Below are 17,121 nucleotides of genomic sequence, written 5' to 3'. Positions count from 1 at the left end.
GAACTGAATTTTAAAATTTTTATCATTAAGAAATTTCAAAAAAACTGAAATTTGTTTTCAAAATCCCCTTGGATCTCGAGATTCCCGTCCGCATGGCAAGAAGCTGAGGAGTCCTGGCAAGCAGCTTGTGTGAGCTCCGTTTGATCCAGGTTCCCCCCGAGTATCGCTATGAAATGCTCGAGGGCCCCCCAACAAGCACCTCGATAGCCTGGGAGCCAATGTGGGGAGATGCTGCTGCAGGACTTCAACGACAAGCCAGGGGCGGCCTAGACGGTCTCCCCTCAGCACAGCCTCCGTCTAGACTCACAAAGCACCTGTTACTTTGCGCCTGGTGTCTTAGTAAACGTACCCCTCTTTACTCCCTTGGCCCTATTTGCCCAGACACCAACCCTGGTGGGATGGAGGCCTGGTGGCTGTGTAAGGCAGCGGCCGGGACAAAGAACACGAGGGTGACACCCTGCCACAGCCTGACTCCCGGGTCATCATGCGATCTCGGAGAAGCCTCTGTAGAAGCCCTCCCCGCTGCTCGGCCGGGTGGCCCGAGTGACGACAGCAAGGTGCTGCTCAAACGTCCCCTCTGTCAGGCGGTGGCGACAATGGCACTGCCACTACCACCTCTTCTCCTCTACAGGGAGATGAGTGTCTCTGCATAAGGTCACACACCTGGTGGAGGACACAAGAGACCCACAGCTGCCTTCGGAGCCCGACACTCAGCCTCTACCCCTACCCCGACCCCAGGGCTTCTGGGCTCAGGTGCCTCGGGGCTCAGCTGTGACTCAAGGTCTGTCACCTGCCACCAGCAGGACGAACACTGGCCCAGGTGTGGCAGAGATTCCCTCTCAGGAGCAGTTGGAGGCCTGGCTCTGTCCATGCTGGCTCCTGGAGTGGAAGTCTTGGCGAGCACTTCCGAGTAACCATACGGATCTGCCGGAGGGTCTGGCAGTTCTGGGATGGGGGCCTGTGCCCAGGCTCGGGGGTGAGCTTGCGCACTTACCTCAGCAACATCGGCCAGGGACCGGGACACAAACGAGTCACGAGAGTTGCCATCCAGCAGGCTGGGACCCAGCAGGGAGGTGCCACTGTTGGTCCCGACAGGGGTTGGCAGCATCTTCCGGCTCTTCTCCGGGGAGATGAAGCTCGCTGCAGAGAGGAGAGGCCCTGAGCTGGCTGGGTCTGCACCAGTCCAGGGAGGCCGGGCCGGGCCCTGTGGGCATCTCGCCACTCATGGGCGCGCAGTGCTCTGGATGGAGGCGTCAGACCGTACCTGCCCTTCTTCCCACAGTGAGCCCTGGTCAGTCCCCTGCAACCCGGGAATGTCTATCTGGTTTTTCTCAAGGCCCCATAGCGTTCTGCTGTCTAGTCACCACCCCCACCTCCATGTAAGGCTGTTTCCAATTTCTCATGATTTCTGCTCTACTTTGCAGAGTCTGCACTGCTCTCTGTGACTTTCCGAGCAGGAAACGAGCACTGGGCGCTGACTCCCCCGTACCACCCAGACCGGACCCCGGCTTGCTCTGGGCCACCAGCTGTGGCGCCGCCACATGGTGCTGACCCGGTTTGTCAGGGTACAGCATGCCCCGCACTGGGGCTGCCACTCAGGACAGCTGGCCAGGGGGCACACTCTGGCCGCTCTCTACAAATGCAAAGTGCACAGATCCTGGACATGCTGCAGGAGCTCCTCCCTGTAGGAACTCGAAGCTGGTGCGTCTTTCCCTAACAACCCCTTCCCGACACACCAGCATCCGGTGCTGGCCAGGATGGACACACCCTGCGAACACTGAGATCTGATGTCCATGTGCCACCACAGAACAGGAGGGGAGCCAAGGGGGAGTGACATGCCAGCTCCTTCCACCCTGCCCTTGGCAGCGAGCCTGGGCAGAGAGGGACACACAGGACTGACCTTGCGGCTGTGGTTACGGGGTGTGCACGTCTGTAAAAGCCTAGTGATCTGCACAGTGGGCCCTGGGCACTTTTCCACACTTAAATGATGCATGAAAAAAACCCAAGCAACAGCCCTGGCAGGAGTTCTGCAGGGAGCAGGAGAGTCTAGACTCTGGCTCTGTTCATCCCGGCTGGGCGGGCATGGAGCCCTGGGTGCCTGTCACAGCAACTCACCAAACAAGCTGCTAAGTGAGGAGTCCGTAGGGTCGCTGGGGCACCACTGGGGGTCATGGGTCGGGGAGGCGATCCAGTCTGGCTGGGGGCTGCTGGACGGGGAGGGGAGACTCTTGGAACTGTCACTGCCATTCAGTTTTGCTGGAGAAAGAGGGACTCCTTCACCTGTCAACCAAAATCTGGGGTCAGAGATGCCACGTGGGGTGAAGGGCCCCACTTTCCCCACCTGCCATCAAGAAGGCTGGTGAGTGGCATGGTGTGTGCTGCTGAACTGGGAGGCCTGGGACCCCACTGGGGCCCCCAACAGCAGGGATCCATGCCCACCTTCAGAGACAGGCCCTGTATTGAGAGCGTCACCTAAACCCTCTCCTGCTGCTGCTGAGAGCCCTGCAAGGTGCCTGCTGCTCCCAACGCACTGCTGAGAACAGGCTCAAAGGAGCCAGTGACTAGCCCACGCCACGAGCTGTCAGCTGTTAACTCAGCTCTAAATCCACGACCTGAACTCTCCCACTAGGCGCCAACTATACTGCCACCCCGCAGTACCGTCCCCCAGGGCTGGGGGAGCCAAGGCCCAGAGGTACTGGTCCAACCCCTCCTAGAACCTGCAACCCTGCAGGCATCCACCCAGGTCCAGAACCAACGAGGAGATCGCCCTGCCTGATCCCCAGGCTGGAGATGCCTCGTGGGCCCACTCTGTCTCCAAGACCAGAGGCAGCCCCGCCAGACCATGAACAGGCTCAGGTCCTGTACAGGCCGCATCCGCCTGCACTGCCCCTGCCAAGGCTGGGCGGTGCCCTGTAGGGGCAGAGCTCAATGCCTAGAAGAGTTCTGTACGGCAAGGTGCCCAGAGGCTGGCAAACACTCAGGTGGGAGGGCAGGCCCCTGGGGAACTGCTCAGGAGGGCTGTGCAGAGGTCCCTTACTGTACTGGCCGGAGCTGATGGCAATCTCGATGATGGAGTCGCTGATCTGAGTGGCGGGCTCCCCCTGCGAGAGCACATCCTCAGGAGGGCCAGGCAGGGAGATGTCCAGCAGAGCAGAGACGTTGGGTGGAGAGAGCCGGGTGCTGGAGGCCTCCGACGGGGGCAGTGGTGTGGAGAGACCGTTGTGGAGAGGAGCCTTGGACAGGTCGGATAAAGAGAGAACGGGCGAGTTCTGCAGAGACAGGTACTGTTCAGACACGACAGAGCACCAAGGAATGAAAAGTCAACCTCGGCCCCGCAGAGCAGTGACTGAGTGACGGGGACAGAATGGAGAGGCAGTCACCCCAGCAGTCACTCATCCATCCTTCCAACGAGAAACACACTCGGGGACTTTCCTTCCCCTGAAACCCTTGAGGGATGGGCACAGTTCGGAGGCTGGGCCAAGGTGGCCTGGATCTGCTTCCACCCCTAGCTTCCTCCTCCCTGGCCCAGAAAACTTAGTCCTTCAGCCAGCCTGAGAGGGGAGGTGGGAAGCCTCAATCAGCCAGCCTGAGAGGGGAGGTGGGAAGCCTGAGATAGGAGCCGCATGTGCGCCATGGAGGTGGGAAGCCTGAGATGGGAACCGCATGTGCGCCATGGAAAGGACAGCCATTGGGTGTCTAGGGGAGGAAGCCCGGGCCCACAAGCAGGACCGCGAGAGTGGGACTCAGCACTGGACAGGGTCCTGGGGCGACTACTTTGCTCAGAAGTCAACAGCACACTCTACCTGGAAACCATCCGCCACCGGCTCCTGCCTCGAGGGGACGCTGATGAATGGGTCACTCGTGCCCTATGAGAGCACCAGGAATATGCCGGTAAGTGCCGGCCCAGCACCCGGCTCCTGAGAGAGCTGCTCCACCCCACGGCTCCTAACAGGTAGGAGCACGGGAGTGTAGACTGGAAACTCTCCCCAGCAGGACAGGAAAGCCCACTGCTCTCAGAAGGTGGGCCCCATGTCCCCGAACTTGAGACCATTTGTCAATTCACAGGCAACTCCAGTCCTAGCAAGAGGTCGACCTCATGGTCCTCAGGGAAGGCCAGGCTCTGCAGTCTTAAGGGGTCGCCCGCCCTGCCCCTTAGGGTCGCCCTCAAGCAGGTCGGGGAACCGAAGCAGCTGGGAGTGCAGGGGTGGGGGGGCTGCAGAGCAGGGCCGGCTGAGGCAGCGTCCAAGCGGCGGGGGGTCACGGGAGGACTGTCGGCCCGCTCTGCCTCCTTCCATAGTCTGCCTGCTGCACCACATGGCCTCATAAGGCCGTAGGCTCCCTGTTCAGTGACGCTCCTCTAGCCCAGCAGGCCCATCCCCTCCAGAGGCAGAGCTGGAGTCCAGCACAACCTCAGCCCATGGCCTTGGCCCTCAAACAAGAACTGGAGACTGACTGTCCCATCCCAGAAACTGGTGGTAGCTCGGAGAAGCCCTTCTAAACACACTCACCCCTACAGCGGGGATAGGGTCTCCATTCTGGTGGGTTCTGGTGGAGTCTTGGCCCGAGACACCCGCCGTCACCTCGTCTGAAGACAGTGGGGAGATGCCAGACAAGCCATCAGCGTCCAGGACGGGGAGGGGGCTCCCGGGGATGATGCCGGCACTTTTAGCTGCTAAGTTGATAGCGCCTGGTGACAGAAGCAACATGCTAGTCTGTCTCCTGACATCCCGAAACCCTGCCCAGAGGGGACAGCCCACCTGCAGGCCTCATTTTCATGCCAGGCAGAGTTGTAGAGACTTACTGGCCAGGTGGCCTGGGGCCTGTGGTGGGAGGACCTTGGGCACGATTGGCCGGGACAGAGCCGCTTTGGTCAGGGAGGACTGGATGGGCCGGAAGGAGCCTCTCCCTGCAAGGGCGAGAGTGGAAGCAGACGTGTCAGGCGCACAAGCTGGAGGCCTCTTGCCACACAGCGGGGGCTGCACACACTCCCCTTCATGGCCACGGTCCCAACCATGGAAGCCGAGGTGGAAACCACAGAACATCCCAACACTTGCCAACTTGGGGAAGTCAGGGGTCACACACGGCTCAGTGGGAAGAAAGCGCTGTCGCCCGCGACAGCGGCAGCACCACACTTCCTGGGCAGCTTTATGGCTGCCTTCACCACCATCAGCCCGCAGGAACAGCCCTTTAAGGGTGTCTCGCACCCGCACTGAGCCACAGGCTCCTCTGAGGCGGTCAGAGCACCAGACGAGGACCGAGGTTCTGCCACTGTAGCCTGGTTCCTTCCTGGCGGGCTTTCTGCCATGAAAAGTAGGCAAGAGAACCAGCAATTGATAGCTGCCTGGGTCTTGTGAAGATCAAGGCTGATAAAAAGGTAGGCATTGAACATGTGTTTCACTGAAGTCTCACTGTGTAAGATTTACTGCAAAGAGCGAGGGCCCTGCTGAGCTTACAGACCCACGAAAGTGCGAGTCATACACCCTAAGAACACGTGTCCCATAAAACGCCTGATGGACACGGGGACCACAGACCCTTCTCTGAACTGAGCAGAGCACCCCAACCAGGGCCGTCAGAGCCCACCTTGGAAGGAAGCTGCCTGTGGATTACCAGTCGGGTCCACGCCTGCCCACACCACTGCCCATGTTGACAGAATGGACCCAGGAAGGCTTGAAATGTTGCTCAAAGAGCTGCGGGAACAAGCGCCTGCCATTCCCAAAGACGGGTTGTGCAGGTAAGAAGCGAAAGCCTTCCTGAGAAGCCTTGGCGCTCACCAGTTACGGAAGAATTTGACAAGATGGAGAAGGAACAGACGTTGTGGGACTGGTTTTCAGACGGCCTAGGGAGCAGAGTTCTCTGTGGAAGGAAAATTAGCAACAATTAGGGGATGGAAAACCCTGATACTGAAAATCACTCCAGAAACTAGTGCAGGATTGTCAAGGAATGTTCTAGAGAAGAGGAGCTGAGTGTAATCAGATGGGGGTTCTGGTTCTAGACTTGCTGACACAGGGCTTCCAGGACAGTCTGAGGAAGGCTATGCTCTGCAGACCCCGGACCCCTGAACACCAGGTCCTTTCTGAAAAGAACCCAGGGGTCAAAGTTTCCCAAAGAAACCTGAGGGGACGTCAGCATGATCCTCGCTTTTCTCTAGAACATTCTGGATTTGTTGGGAATGCAACTAGTCCTATAAATATTTACAACCACTAGATGTGGACTGCTACGATACCCCTCATTTGGGTAAAGAAAATCAAGTTGCCGCCTCTATCGCAGGGGGCCAATGGAGTGCGGCCCTCCACCCCGTCCACGGTCTGGTGCCCACTCCTCCCTATCACACACCCAGGGCTCCTGTCTGTGAACCATGAGGTTCCAACATGCTCAAGGCACCTTCACGGTGTGATAACTACCACCTAAGAAGGAATGGGGCTCACTGCCGACACTGTTAGCTGTCGAGGTGAAACAATGACAGGAAGTGTCTGTCAGGCCACAGGTGTCCATAGGCCCTGCAGCTCTGGGTGCACAGCTAGGGTCTGCCAATTGCCACGAGGTGGCAGGGTGACTGTACACAAAGTGAGGCACCCCTGCCAGCCTCATGCCTCTTTGAAAGGGCCAGGTGGGAGATCCTTTAGGCACTGGGCCACGTGGTCTCTGTGACAGCTACCCAAGTCCACTCTAGTGGTGTGAAAGCAGCCATGGACAGGAGGGAAATGCAGGACCATGGCCATGTGCCAATGAAACTTTACAAAAACATTAAGTGAAAGAACCACATGTGAAGTGTGATTCCAATTATGTGAAATGCCCAGAACAGGCAGATCCCTAGAGAGAGGAAGTGGCTCGAGGGCTGGGGAGGGGATGGTGCAGGTAACGGGTCAGGTTTCTGTCTGGGGTGATGAAAATGTTCTGGAATGACACAGTGGTGGGGGTTGCACAACCCTGTGAATATGCGCAAAACCCTGAGCTGTATGCTTTAAGCGGGTAGGCTTCATGGTATGTGAATTACGTACCAATAAAGCTGTACAAACAAAACAAAACAGCAATGGGCAGGCTGAGAGGGCATCCTGGCTGCAATCCCGGGCTGTGGAGCATTCTCCCAGCCAGGGAGTGTGCTCCGACGTCCAGGGTGGAGGGTTAATGTATTTAACCAAATATACTAAAATTAAATGCGCTAACAAATTAGCCTGCAGAAAAAACACATGGGACTTGGAATACATCTCCCTTCCTGAGATCTGTCATATAATCTCTTATTTCTAAATAAATTAATTCCTAGAAAGGAAGAGATTTCTGAGTCTAACAAAAGGAGACCTGTGCATTACTCTAAAAACATTCACACATTTCCAGGCCCATAGTTACTGCAGAACTTAAGCTTTGCCTCTTTTTACCTCCAAATAAAAATGCTCTCTTTCTCCTGTGCCTCTCATTCCCGGATCTCCCTGTGGGTCTGCAGGTGACATCCATGAGTCCTCTTGGCCTTCATTACCAGCTGGGGAGAGGTCTGGCCTCTGGGCAATCCATATACCTTGCCAACTACTCCCACTGACTACATACTAATAAACAGATGTTCTGAGAGTCCTCAAATACATCCCAATCTGGGACATTCTTGGAACCTGGAATCCCGAGAACTTTCTGTCTTTTTTGCAAGCAGTTTTCATGCTGTGCCAAGATTACCTTTATCTTCAGGTACACTTAGGGTCGTGGATACTTTATTTATCCTATTAATAGGAAGCAGAGAAGGGGCATGGATTTACTCCTCTTCACATGAAAACCTGAGACACAGGAGGACACTGGTGTGTCCTGGGCAGCTCAGCCGGCAAGAGGGAGGGAGACCCCAGCCCTCAAGGACAGACACACGCGGATGTGGATGGGCTCCTGACCTGGACTACCAACGGCTTCCGCAGGTGCCGGTTCCGCAGCTTCCTAGGCTTTGGCAGGAAGAAATCTGACTGCATCTGTGAGGAAGACAGCACCAATCCTGAGAGCTCTTTCTTCACACACACAGGGCAGCCAAGCAGCAGGGAGGCGTGGACCCCACTTACACTGATGGAGTTCAGATGCTGACGGAACGTCAATTCTGTTTCCTTGCTGGGAGAGAAGAGCTTCCCATGTCGGCTGTTGGGCGGCAACGTTGTTGGGACGGCAAAAAGGCCACCATCTGAGTCACTGCTTCCGGCACTGGAGGGACCAGCCACCAAGAGGGGCCTCGGAGGGTTTCTCAAACCTAGGGAAGGAGAAGGGAGAACAGGCACAACAACGCTCGCCCAGCAGCGCCTCCAGCGTGGAAGGGCTTCCACTGGGGAAAAAATCAGAAAGGAATCCTCGATGACCTAGCTGGTGTCCTCTATCTCAAATCCTGTAAAAATCTGCTTTTCTCCCTTTCTCCCTGAAATTCTAGTCCCCACTATGTAAGCAGATCAGAGCTTTCCTTGATCTTCACTGATCTCAGTGCGAAGGGCAGAGTCACCTCCAAAGACTTTGAGAGCCAGAAGAACCTTCCAGATCATCTAGTGCAGACTAGAGTCAGCAAACGTCCTCTGGACACGGCCTGAGGATAAAACTCAGCCTCGAGGGCCTCATGGTCTCTGCTGAACTAAGCTCTGCGGCTGCAGCAAAGCAGCAGCCACAGACAACATGTGAGCCAGTGGCCATGTGCCAATAAAACTTTATTTATGACAAGCAGGCTGTGGACCATGGTCTGCTGATCCTTGGTCTATATCTCTAATTATACAGAAAACAGACCCAGAGATAAATACTTATTTAGGAACTACTATTGGGGGACTTTGCTATTTTCATCATAGGCGCTGCTGCAAAGCACCCTCACTTCATGGTAGGGACAGGTCCCCTTTATTCTTTACTTGCAAATCTCCGAAGTTGAATCAACACGCACAGAGTCCAGAGACCAGGTCTTCTAAGCACCTGTCTGGATTCTAGCATTACAGGTGCACTGGGCTAAAAGCATCCTTGACTGAGGAAGAGTGTAGACATTTAAGAGTTCATAGAATTACAAAACTTTAAAGCCAGAGGAAAAGTGGAAAAGACTATACGGACTCCCAGCTAGCCCACCACCAGTTAAAGTCTGAGGCACGTGCCTTTGCCCAAGGACAAGTGATTTAGCATCTGTGGCTGCCCCTTCATGAGCCACGGCAAGAAAACAGGATAAAGGTCAGGAGGAAAACAGAAAACAAGAACTGCAGGAAGTGGGGAGCCCGACACCGCAGAAGCCTTATTATTCTTTAAAATTCATGCGGAATTAACAATTCCAGTCATGACAACCTGTTTTATTTAATAAAAAAAAAAATACTAAGCAAGAAAGTTGATGACTCAGGGAAACGAGTCATCTTTATCCTGGGGTTTTATGTGCCATGGAACCAGTAAAGGACCCTGAATTTAAATTTCTTCCCAGATACAACCATGGACCAGCAGGTCCAAGACTTGTGTTCAGCTGCTGGGGAATCTCTTAATTGAAGGCTTCTTTATTCTAATATTTCAGATATAAAGAAGAACAGTCTCTGTAAGACACAGAAAAAAATCAACATTTCTCAGGCTTTATGCCACCAACTCAACATGATATGGAGGCTTCTGCTGACCTCACAATGCTAGATCCCCCAAGGTGACCAGGAGGGCAAGGGTCCCCTCCCCATGTTTCCCAGCAACTCCCTCAACCAGGACCCCAAAGCCTCTGTGACAGGCCCTGCGCTCGCCCTCCCCACGAGGAGGCAGTGATGTCTGAACCTGTACACCGTCCGCCAGACGGCGGCCGACTGAATGGGGCCAGGACTAGGCAGCCCTGAGCCCCCAGCTCTGTGCACCCCCAATGCCCAGCGAGTGGCCGTCTGAGCCTCACCTGAGGAGCAAGGTGCAGAGCTGGGAGAGAAGGTCTTGCCGTGGCGGAGGGCAGCCTGGTTTCGAGGGCAGCGGGGGCTGCGGGAGTTGACAGCCACCACCTTCCCCGGGGGCGTTGCTGACTGCTCCTCCTGGACGGGCCTCACCAGTGCTGTGGAGCCAGTGTTCGCTTCCGGAGCCTGGGACAGAAATGGGCCGAGACGTTGGCCAAACTCAGCATGTGAACTCTGCTTCTGGAGCAAGTGTGGAGGGACAGCAAAGGGCCTGGGGTTGCACTCTGTGACACACAGGCTGGCACTCCCAGACCCGAAGGGAAATGACTGCTGACCTCCAGGAGCCCTTCTGTGTTCACTGCCGTGGTGGCATGGACAGGCCGTCCCCTAACAGTGACGGGAGGGAATGCTGAGCGACAAGTGACAGGGACTCACCTTCTTAAAGTCTCTTCTGATTGTGAGTCAGAGGAAGGAAATACAGATTAATTTCTAAAATCAAACACAATCACAGCCAAAGAGCCCTCTGCTGAGTCAAAACCTCCACCTCAGGGGTTTCGTGGGCCCCTGCCTGAGGCTGCTGCCTCTACTCGCCAGGCTGCCACGCAGCGCTGGGGTCCCTGGCCACATAGGCACCCCTTCTACTCACCTGGTCTTCCCCTCTGACTTGTCCGCCCCCTCTTCTCCCCAGCACCGCACCCCATGCTCTCGCCCGGCCCCACCTGCCCTGTGCCTCTTCCTGTACCTCCAATGCCCCTTACCCTCAGCCTGACCCACCCTCTCCTTTCCCTGGGACCCCTACCATGTCCCTTCCTAATCGGTTCATTCAATCTCGACACCCCACCTCCCACCGTGTGCCCGCCAGCCTCCCTGCCGGCCACGCCAGCCTCCCTGCTGCACTTGCTCATTTGCGCCCCACCCACAGAGAAATCGCAGGGCCAGGTAGGCCAGCTCTAATGCAAGGTCCTCAATCTCTCCTGGGGCTGCCAGTGAGCAATTTTCACACCTGAGCTGCATCAGAGTCACCGGGCAGGACGTGGCAGTGGGGGGTCTCTCATCAAAACAGAGTCTCCCGGGCCACAAGAACCCGCATCCCTAACAAGTTCCTTGGCAGAGCTGAGGCTGCTGCCGGGGACCCCACTTCAGAACTGCGGATCTCAGTGCCCTGCTCTGCGTTCTCCACGTTTCCAACTTGTCCCGCTCTCCTCTCCCAGTTAAGGCCGAGGCCAGTGCCTCAGCCATGTTCCGGAACTCCCGTCTCAGGAGCCGGCCTGGCCTGGCCTCCTTTCCTAGGGTCTGGACATGCTCCCATCTCCCCAGTCTCCACTCCTGACCCCTCAAAAAGCCAAACTTGAAAAAAGTGTCTTAAACTCACCTGTCTAGTCACTGAAAGACCGCCCGCACCTGCCTGCCGGTCACCTCCACACTTGAATCCAAAGTCCACTGCCGGCCCTCACTCCCCACTGCGAGCTCTGCTGAGAGCTGCAGGACGATGGTGGGCAGGAGCCCGGAGGACAGGCTCCAGCAAACAGCGCAGAGCACAAGCCACGTGCCGTCTGCCTGGGGAGCAGGAGGCAAGGGCGTGTCGCGGGGGTAACACAGGCGCACCTGGAGTTTGGTCATGACCGTGACCCGAGCCCCACTTCTGTGAGGCCACCACGCTGAGCTCCCTCGGCGCCTCTTCCTGGAACTTGTTAGCCTCACCTAGCGGACACGCACCTTTCGGGATTGACCCACCTCAGGACGCTGCTCTTGTGCCAGGAGAGCCAACTAGACTTTCTGGTCACAGCACCTTCCGGCCCATGTGTGGGGCCCACCTGGCAGGGTGCCCTTTCCCTGTGCCATCACAGCCACTGCCCCGACAGCAGGAGCCTCAGGAGGAGCCCCAGGCCACTCCAACTAGCCACTTCCCAGACGGCTGCCTGCAGGGTCTCCTGGGCACAGCCCACCCAGTGGGTACCACTCCCTGCACGCAGGCTGCGCCCCCACCGGCCTCTCAGAATGGCCTTTCCAAAGCACACATCTGACCCTGCCACTCTCGCTGCCAAAACCTGCAACACTCCCAGCCCACAGCTGCCACCTCGCGTCTGTGCCTCTGTCCCAGGCTCTGTCCCCTTGGCAACCCCCCACTCTTGGGCTCAGTGGTACCAACGCAGCCAGGTGAGGTGCGGCCTGTGTGAGCCCATGGGATGAGGGCCTGCACCGCAGGGAACCAAAGCCCTGACCACGTGCTCTGTGCAGCCTGCTCCAGGAAACGAAAGGCGGCCCCCTGGACCACCTCCTCCAAGGAGACTGTGGGGCCCCAGACCACCTGCCACAAGGCCGGTGTCTCCTCTCCAGACCCCAGCCACCCAGCCGCAAGCCCCTGGGGGGCCAGCAGGGCCAAGACCCAACCCACACTTACCAGCCTGGGGTTGACCTCGGTGGAGATCAGCTTCAGGAGGCAGCTGAGGAGGCGCTGCTTGTGGAAGGTGGCGGGCGGGGAGCCAGCGCGGGGGCCTTGGGCCTGCCCACCTGGGGCCTGGCCCTCAGGGCCCAGCACTGCGAGCCAGTCATACTCCAGCTGCAGCTTGTTGGGCTTGCCCATCATGAGGTAGACTTCGGCCAGCGTGAGGCTTTCAGAGGTCTGCAGGTTCCAGCCCTCTTCGCGGAGCTGCTGGGCGAGCCGGCTGGCGGGGACGTCCTTTGGAGGCTTGGTGGCAGGCTGACCCTGAGGTGGTGGAGGGTCCAAGGGGCTTGCCTTATCTTGGGGCTCTTCTGCAGGCGCATCCACCAAGTCTTTAGTGCAAACGTCCGGCTGGAGCGCCGGGCTGGGCTGAGGCTCCGGGCCGGGCAGGACGCGGACAGGGGACGATGCCCTGGCCCGGGCAAGGTCGGCCACCTCTGAGCCGCTGGGGACACGGGTCTCTGGGGAGGGGCACCCTGAGGGCCGCGAATCTGCGCAGCGGCACTGCTCAGGGATGATGAGATCCTGACAGGACTTCATGTAGCGGGGGAAGGGGTCAAGAAGGGAGAGCTCGTCCTCCAGCTCAGGGAGCTGGCCACAGGCACACACCAGGGCCCCGGGCTCTCGGGTAGGGCCGTCCCCACCCTCTGCAACAGTAGCCACAGGGGTCTTCTCAAGCCGTCCCCCAGCATCCTGGAGCCCCAGGGGAAGCCTGTCGGAGGCATCCGGGCTGCTGAAACTCGCAGGGGCCCCCTCCCCAGGGGCACTCTCAGGGGAACTCTCCCCAGAGCTTTGTGAAGCATCGGTGGAGGGAGGGGGTCGCCCCCCAGCCTTGGCCTCGGCACCGCCCCGCGGGCACTTGAGCTGGCCCCTGGCTGTGCCCTGGCCGCTCTGGATGCCCAGGATCTGAGCGGGGGGCAGTGCATGGGTGTCCCTGGTGCTCTGCTTGCACCGGCCACCCTCCTGCCAGTGGACTGTGCAGAAGGCTTTGGAGTGCACCACGCGGGCCACGCCCGGCAGCGGGGTCAGGGTGCAGTTCTCCCCCGGGAACAGGTGCAGTGCCACCTTCTCCTGCGACGGCTCCGTGAACGAGTCCTGTAGCTGCTGCTCCTCAAGCGTCTTGCGCTAAGCGTGCCATCAAGGAACCACCGGCAGCAGCTGGTGCACCCGGGCCTGTTGGGCCTCAGGAAGACACAACAGGCACTTCCTTCTTTAGGGACACCACACCCAACACTCACCCACCTAGCTGGGGACAGGGCAGGGCTGCAAGGCAGCCAAGGACACAAAGACGTAGGTCCAGCGCTGTCCTTGGTCGTTTTGTTCAACCTGCCGGTGGGGATGCTTTAGCCACACCCTACTGGCCAGACAGCAGCCACTTACAGCACAGAGGACTGCTGTGACAGAGTTCTAACACTGCGAGGAGATCAAAAAGGGGGTTCAGACCCAAAACCCAGAAGACGAGGGGCTGTGGGTTTTAGTTCTGTTTCTACACCATCTCACAGCACAGCTGCTACACCCCCCAGGGCCCTGCTGCAATTCCAGGACAGAGAAGAAGACCCCATTCTCAGGCAGCAGGTGCTGCAGAGTTTGGGGGTTGCTTTAGTAGGAAAAGGATACAATTCGCACTTCATGAAGTGCCCACTTCTGCTTCAGGAACTCGATGAGGCTGGAGACCTTTCGATGTAGCTCCACGATCATCCTACACAGAAACAACAGCAGGGGGGCATGGGGGGACCTTCTAGGAGCCCTGGAGGCTGCGGCAGCAACACACTGCCAGGGGATCTCAAGGCCAAAGCCATAGTGTCTCTGCAGAGCCACTGGCTCCTTTTCTAAAAACTAACCCTTTAATTTGAGATAATGGGAGACTCACATGAAACTGAAAGAAAATGTAAGACAGATCCCAAGTGCCCTTTACAGTACGAGGTCTCAACTAGGACAGGGGCCTTGGAAACACACACCATTCTCTTCTACCAGCTCCTCTGGGGTCAGGTCAAGAGGGTGGCTCTAGTCTCAACGAAACCCAAGAAAATAACGATACATAAGAAAGGAATGAAGTCCTGACACAAGCTACGACACAGATGAACCCTGAATTCACGACGCTCACTGAGAGAGGCCAGACAGAAAGGACCAGTATACCGTTCTATTTACATGAAATGTCCAGAACAGGCAAATCTATAGGGACAGAAAGTAGAACAGTGGTGCCTGGGGGAGTGGGAAGGGGATGTGGAGTGAGTATTTAGCAGGCACGGAGTTTCCTTTTGGGGGATGAAAATTTCTGGAACTAGATAGAGGTAACAGTTGTACAACATTGTGAAGATACCCAATACCCCTGAACCAGGCCCCTTAAAAGGGCTCACAGTTAATTCTGTATCATGTGAATTTTACCTGAGTCTAAAAAGCAACAAGTAAATGGAAAATGACCCACACCCACTAGTACCTGGTGCACAAGCCACACACAAATCATGGGCTTCCGTGACATGGAACAGGGGACACAGGTTTGATCCCTGGGCCGGGAAGATCCCACATGCTGCGAAGCAACTTAGCCCGTGTGCCACAACTACTGAGCCTGCACTCTAGAGCCCATGAGCCACAACTACTGAGCCCACGCACCACAACTACGGAAGCCCACACACCTAGGGCCTGTGCTCTGCAACAAGAAAAACCACTGCGATGAGAAACTGGTGCACTGCAACGAAGAGCAGCCCCCATTCGCCACAACTAGAGAAAGCCTGTGTGCAGGAATGAAGACTCAACACAGGCAAAAATAAAGTAAATAAATAATAAATCTTAAAAAAACAAAACAAAACAAAAAACAATTAAGTCACACACAAATCAGGGAGACGGCAGCAGAGGAAAGGGAAGAGGAAGGTCCTGTAGCCATCAACCTCCAACCACGATACACATTCACATCTGCTCCGAGCCCGCAAGACCCTGGCCACGTTCGGAACTGCAGCCAGGTGCTTCAGCCCTGAGAGCCTGAGGACCCTCAGGTGGTGTCAAAGCACTGGAGGGGCGTCTGCTGCTCACCCAGGGTCCCCAAGGGACCCAACACCGCCCCTCCAGCCTCGTCCCTCACAGCTCGCTCCCCTGAAACGCAGAGCGTGTTACCTGAGCCGCGGGTTCTGGGAGAGGCTCTGCACTCGGGCCCAGGCGTGGTTGTTCCGCGGCTGCAGCTCTACGGGGACTTTCAGGGGCAGGCGCACTGGCTTCTGGTCCTCTTCGTCACTCAAGCCTGAGACAGGAAGGGGCCATGAAAGTCTGGCACAGGTGGACCTTGATGAGAAGGGAAGGCCCTCGGCCAGACAGCTAGGGGACCCAGAGAGAAGAGGGGGGCAAACAGCCCTCGGTGAAAGCAGGACTAGCAGGAGCCCCAGAGAGGACCTGCTCTAAAGGTGCCAGCATGGCCACCTGTACATCCACTGCTCCAGAGCCACAGACCAGCCATGGGAGACTTGCCCTGACACCGCAGACACTCCACCTGGGGACAGCTCGGGCTTCTGAGCTGGACTCAACTCACGAGTGGACATACCACTGTGACATGGAGTTTTGGGTCCAGGAGCTGCCCTCAGAAGGGACTGGATAAGGCAGGCTCACCAGCCGCCTCCCAGCTCAGTCCAGCCGTCGCTAAATGGAGCGAACAGCAAGGCTCCCCAACGGGAGCATGCCTGTGCCTGGCCCAGCCCAGCCCGCATCTGACATACCATCTGGGTCACAGAGCTTCTTCAGGGCGCGACACATGGGCGCTTTGATCCGCAGGTTCCTCCCTTTGTACCGGACTGTGGTGGCCCTGGGAGAGGAGAGTTAAAGAAGCGCTGAGGCCTCTAAATGAACAATCACTTCCACCCCACGCAGTAACTAAGGGCACTGGAGCTTGGAGGGCCCCCGATGGGTACCCACCCTGGCCTCCAGAGCTCGTGCTTGGCCCAGAGAGGGGGCCCCACACGTCCCCAAGAAGCTCCCGGGATCGTGGGCAGACGTGCATGACAAACACGGCAGAGCTGACTCTGGACCTTCCTGAGCACGCATCATGCTGCAAAGAGGGCACCTGCCGTTCAGGACGTGACCTGCCTGTCCGCCTGGTGACCATCAGCACCTGCTCACTGAAGCCCCCCTTGGAGTCAGATGGCACACCCCCTCCCCTCCTCCAGGTTCCTGGAGCAGAAGCGCTCACCCACCTTTACATGACCTCTCAACCCACCCCTAGGTGATCACCTCTACAAGTTGGCAACATTCCCCAGTCCCCATGCAAACCACACTAGCAGGGCCTGGAGAGGACAGGGCACTGGTGGCCAATAAGCGTGGGTCCCACGTGCTGTGCTCCCCCCACTGACCTGCAGACAGGCCCAGAATCAGCGGGGCTTGCCCTAAATCTGTCACAGCTGTGGGTGACACTCTGTCTGAATACTACTGTGGCAGTTATTTATATAATGTTAGGATTACATAAAGAAATACTACTATTAACTAAAGAAAGGAATATAGAAGTCACAAAAAATAGCTCCTTCTGAGAAACACACTTGGAATGTTTTGAGAATACTCGATAAAGGTACATTGTTCTTAAAAGGTGGCAGTCAAATTCAGTGCTGGCAAGACAACTATGAAAGACTGGAGGTGACCAGGAAGGGCCCTACAATCCCACTGCTTTGAGCACCTACATTCCTGTTCCACTGAAAACCAGAAATTGCAAATGATGCATCTTGGCTAGAGCTTCCAAATAAAGACACCACAGAACTCCAAGGAGCAAGCCACCAAGAAAAGGCATTGACCAGCCATCGAACTGTTGGTGAACAAACAGTTTCTGTTTTATGAAAGTTCAAGGGTCTGTATATATTGTTTATGACTGCTTTGCTTTTTACC

General features: G+C 56.9%; 1 protein-coding gene across 3 annotated transcripts in view; it reads right to left on the bottom strand.

Moving 5' to 3' along the window:
• The window catches only part of CRAMP1 (cramped chromatin regulator homolog 1), a 57,605-nt gene that overhangs the window by 4,405 nt on the left and 36,079 nt on the right, over positions 1-17,121 (bottom strand). For 2 of the 3 annotated variants that reach the window (XM_057748780.1, XM_057748782.1), the window contains 14 exons: positions 15,969-16,054; positions 15,376-15,499; positions 13,885-13,966; positions 12,226-13,392; positions 9,833-10,010; positions 8,028-8,209; positions 7,866-7,940; positions 5,772-5,853; positions 4,802-4,906; positions 4,509-4,687; positions 3,804-3,866; positions 3,038-3,269; positions 2,116-2,280; positions 995-1,140 (listed from right to left, as the gene is read on the bottom strand). In XM_057748780.1, the coding sequence (XP_057604763.1) occupies positions 995-1,140; positions 2,116-2,280; positions 3,038-3,269; positions 3,804-3,866; positions 4,509-4,687; positions 4,802-4,906; positions 5,772-5,853; positions 7,866-7,940; positions 8,028-8,209; positions 9,833-10,010; positions 12,226-13,392; positions 13,885-13,966; positions 15,376-15,499; positions 15,969-16,054 (2,866 nt within the window). The remainder of the gene's footprint in view (positions 1-994; positions 1,141-2,115; positions 2,281-3,037; positions 3,270-3,803; positions 3,867-4,508; positions 4,688-4,801; positions 4,907-5,771; positions 5,854-7,865; positions 7,941-8,027; positions 8,210-9,832; positions 10,011-12,225; positions 13,393-13,884; positions 13,967-15,375; positions 15,500-15,968; positions 16,055-17,121) is intronic. The other variant, XM_057748781.1, reaches the window with a different exon arrangement.

The sequence above is a fragment of the Hippopotamus amphibius genome, chromosome 9 (assembly GCF_030028045.1).
Source record: "Hippopotamus amphibius kiboko isolate mHipAmp2 chromosome 9, mHipAmp2.hap2, whole genome shotgun sequence".
NCBI lineage: Eukaryota > Metazoa > Chordata > Mammalia > Artiodactyla > Hippopotamidae > Hippopotamus > Hippopotamus amphibius.
Note: the sequence above shows the minus strand (reverse complement) of the source record. Positions and strands in the feature narration are given on the sequence as shown.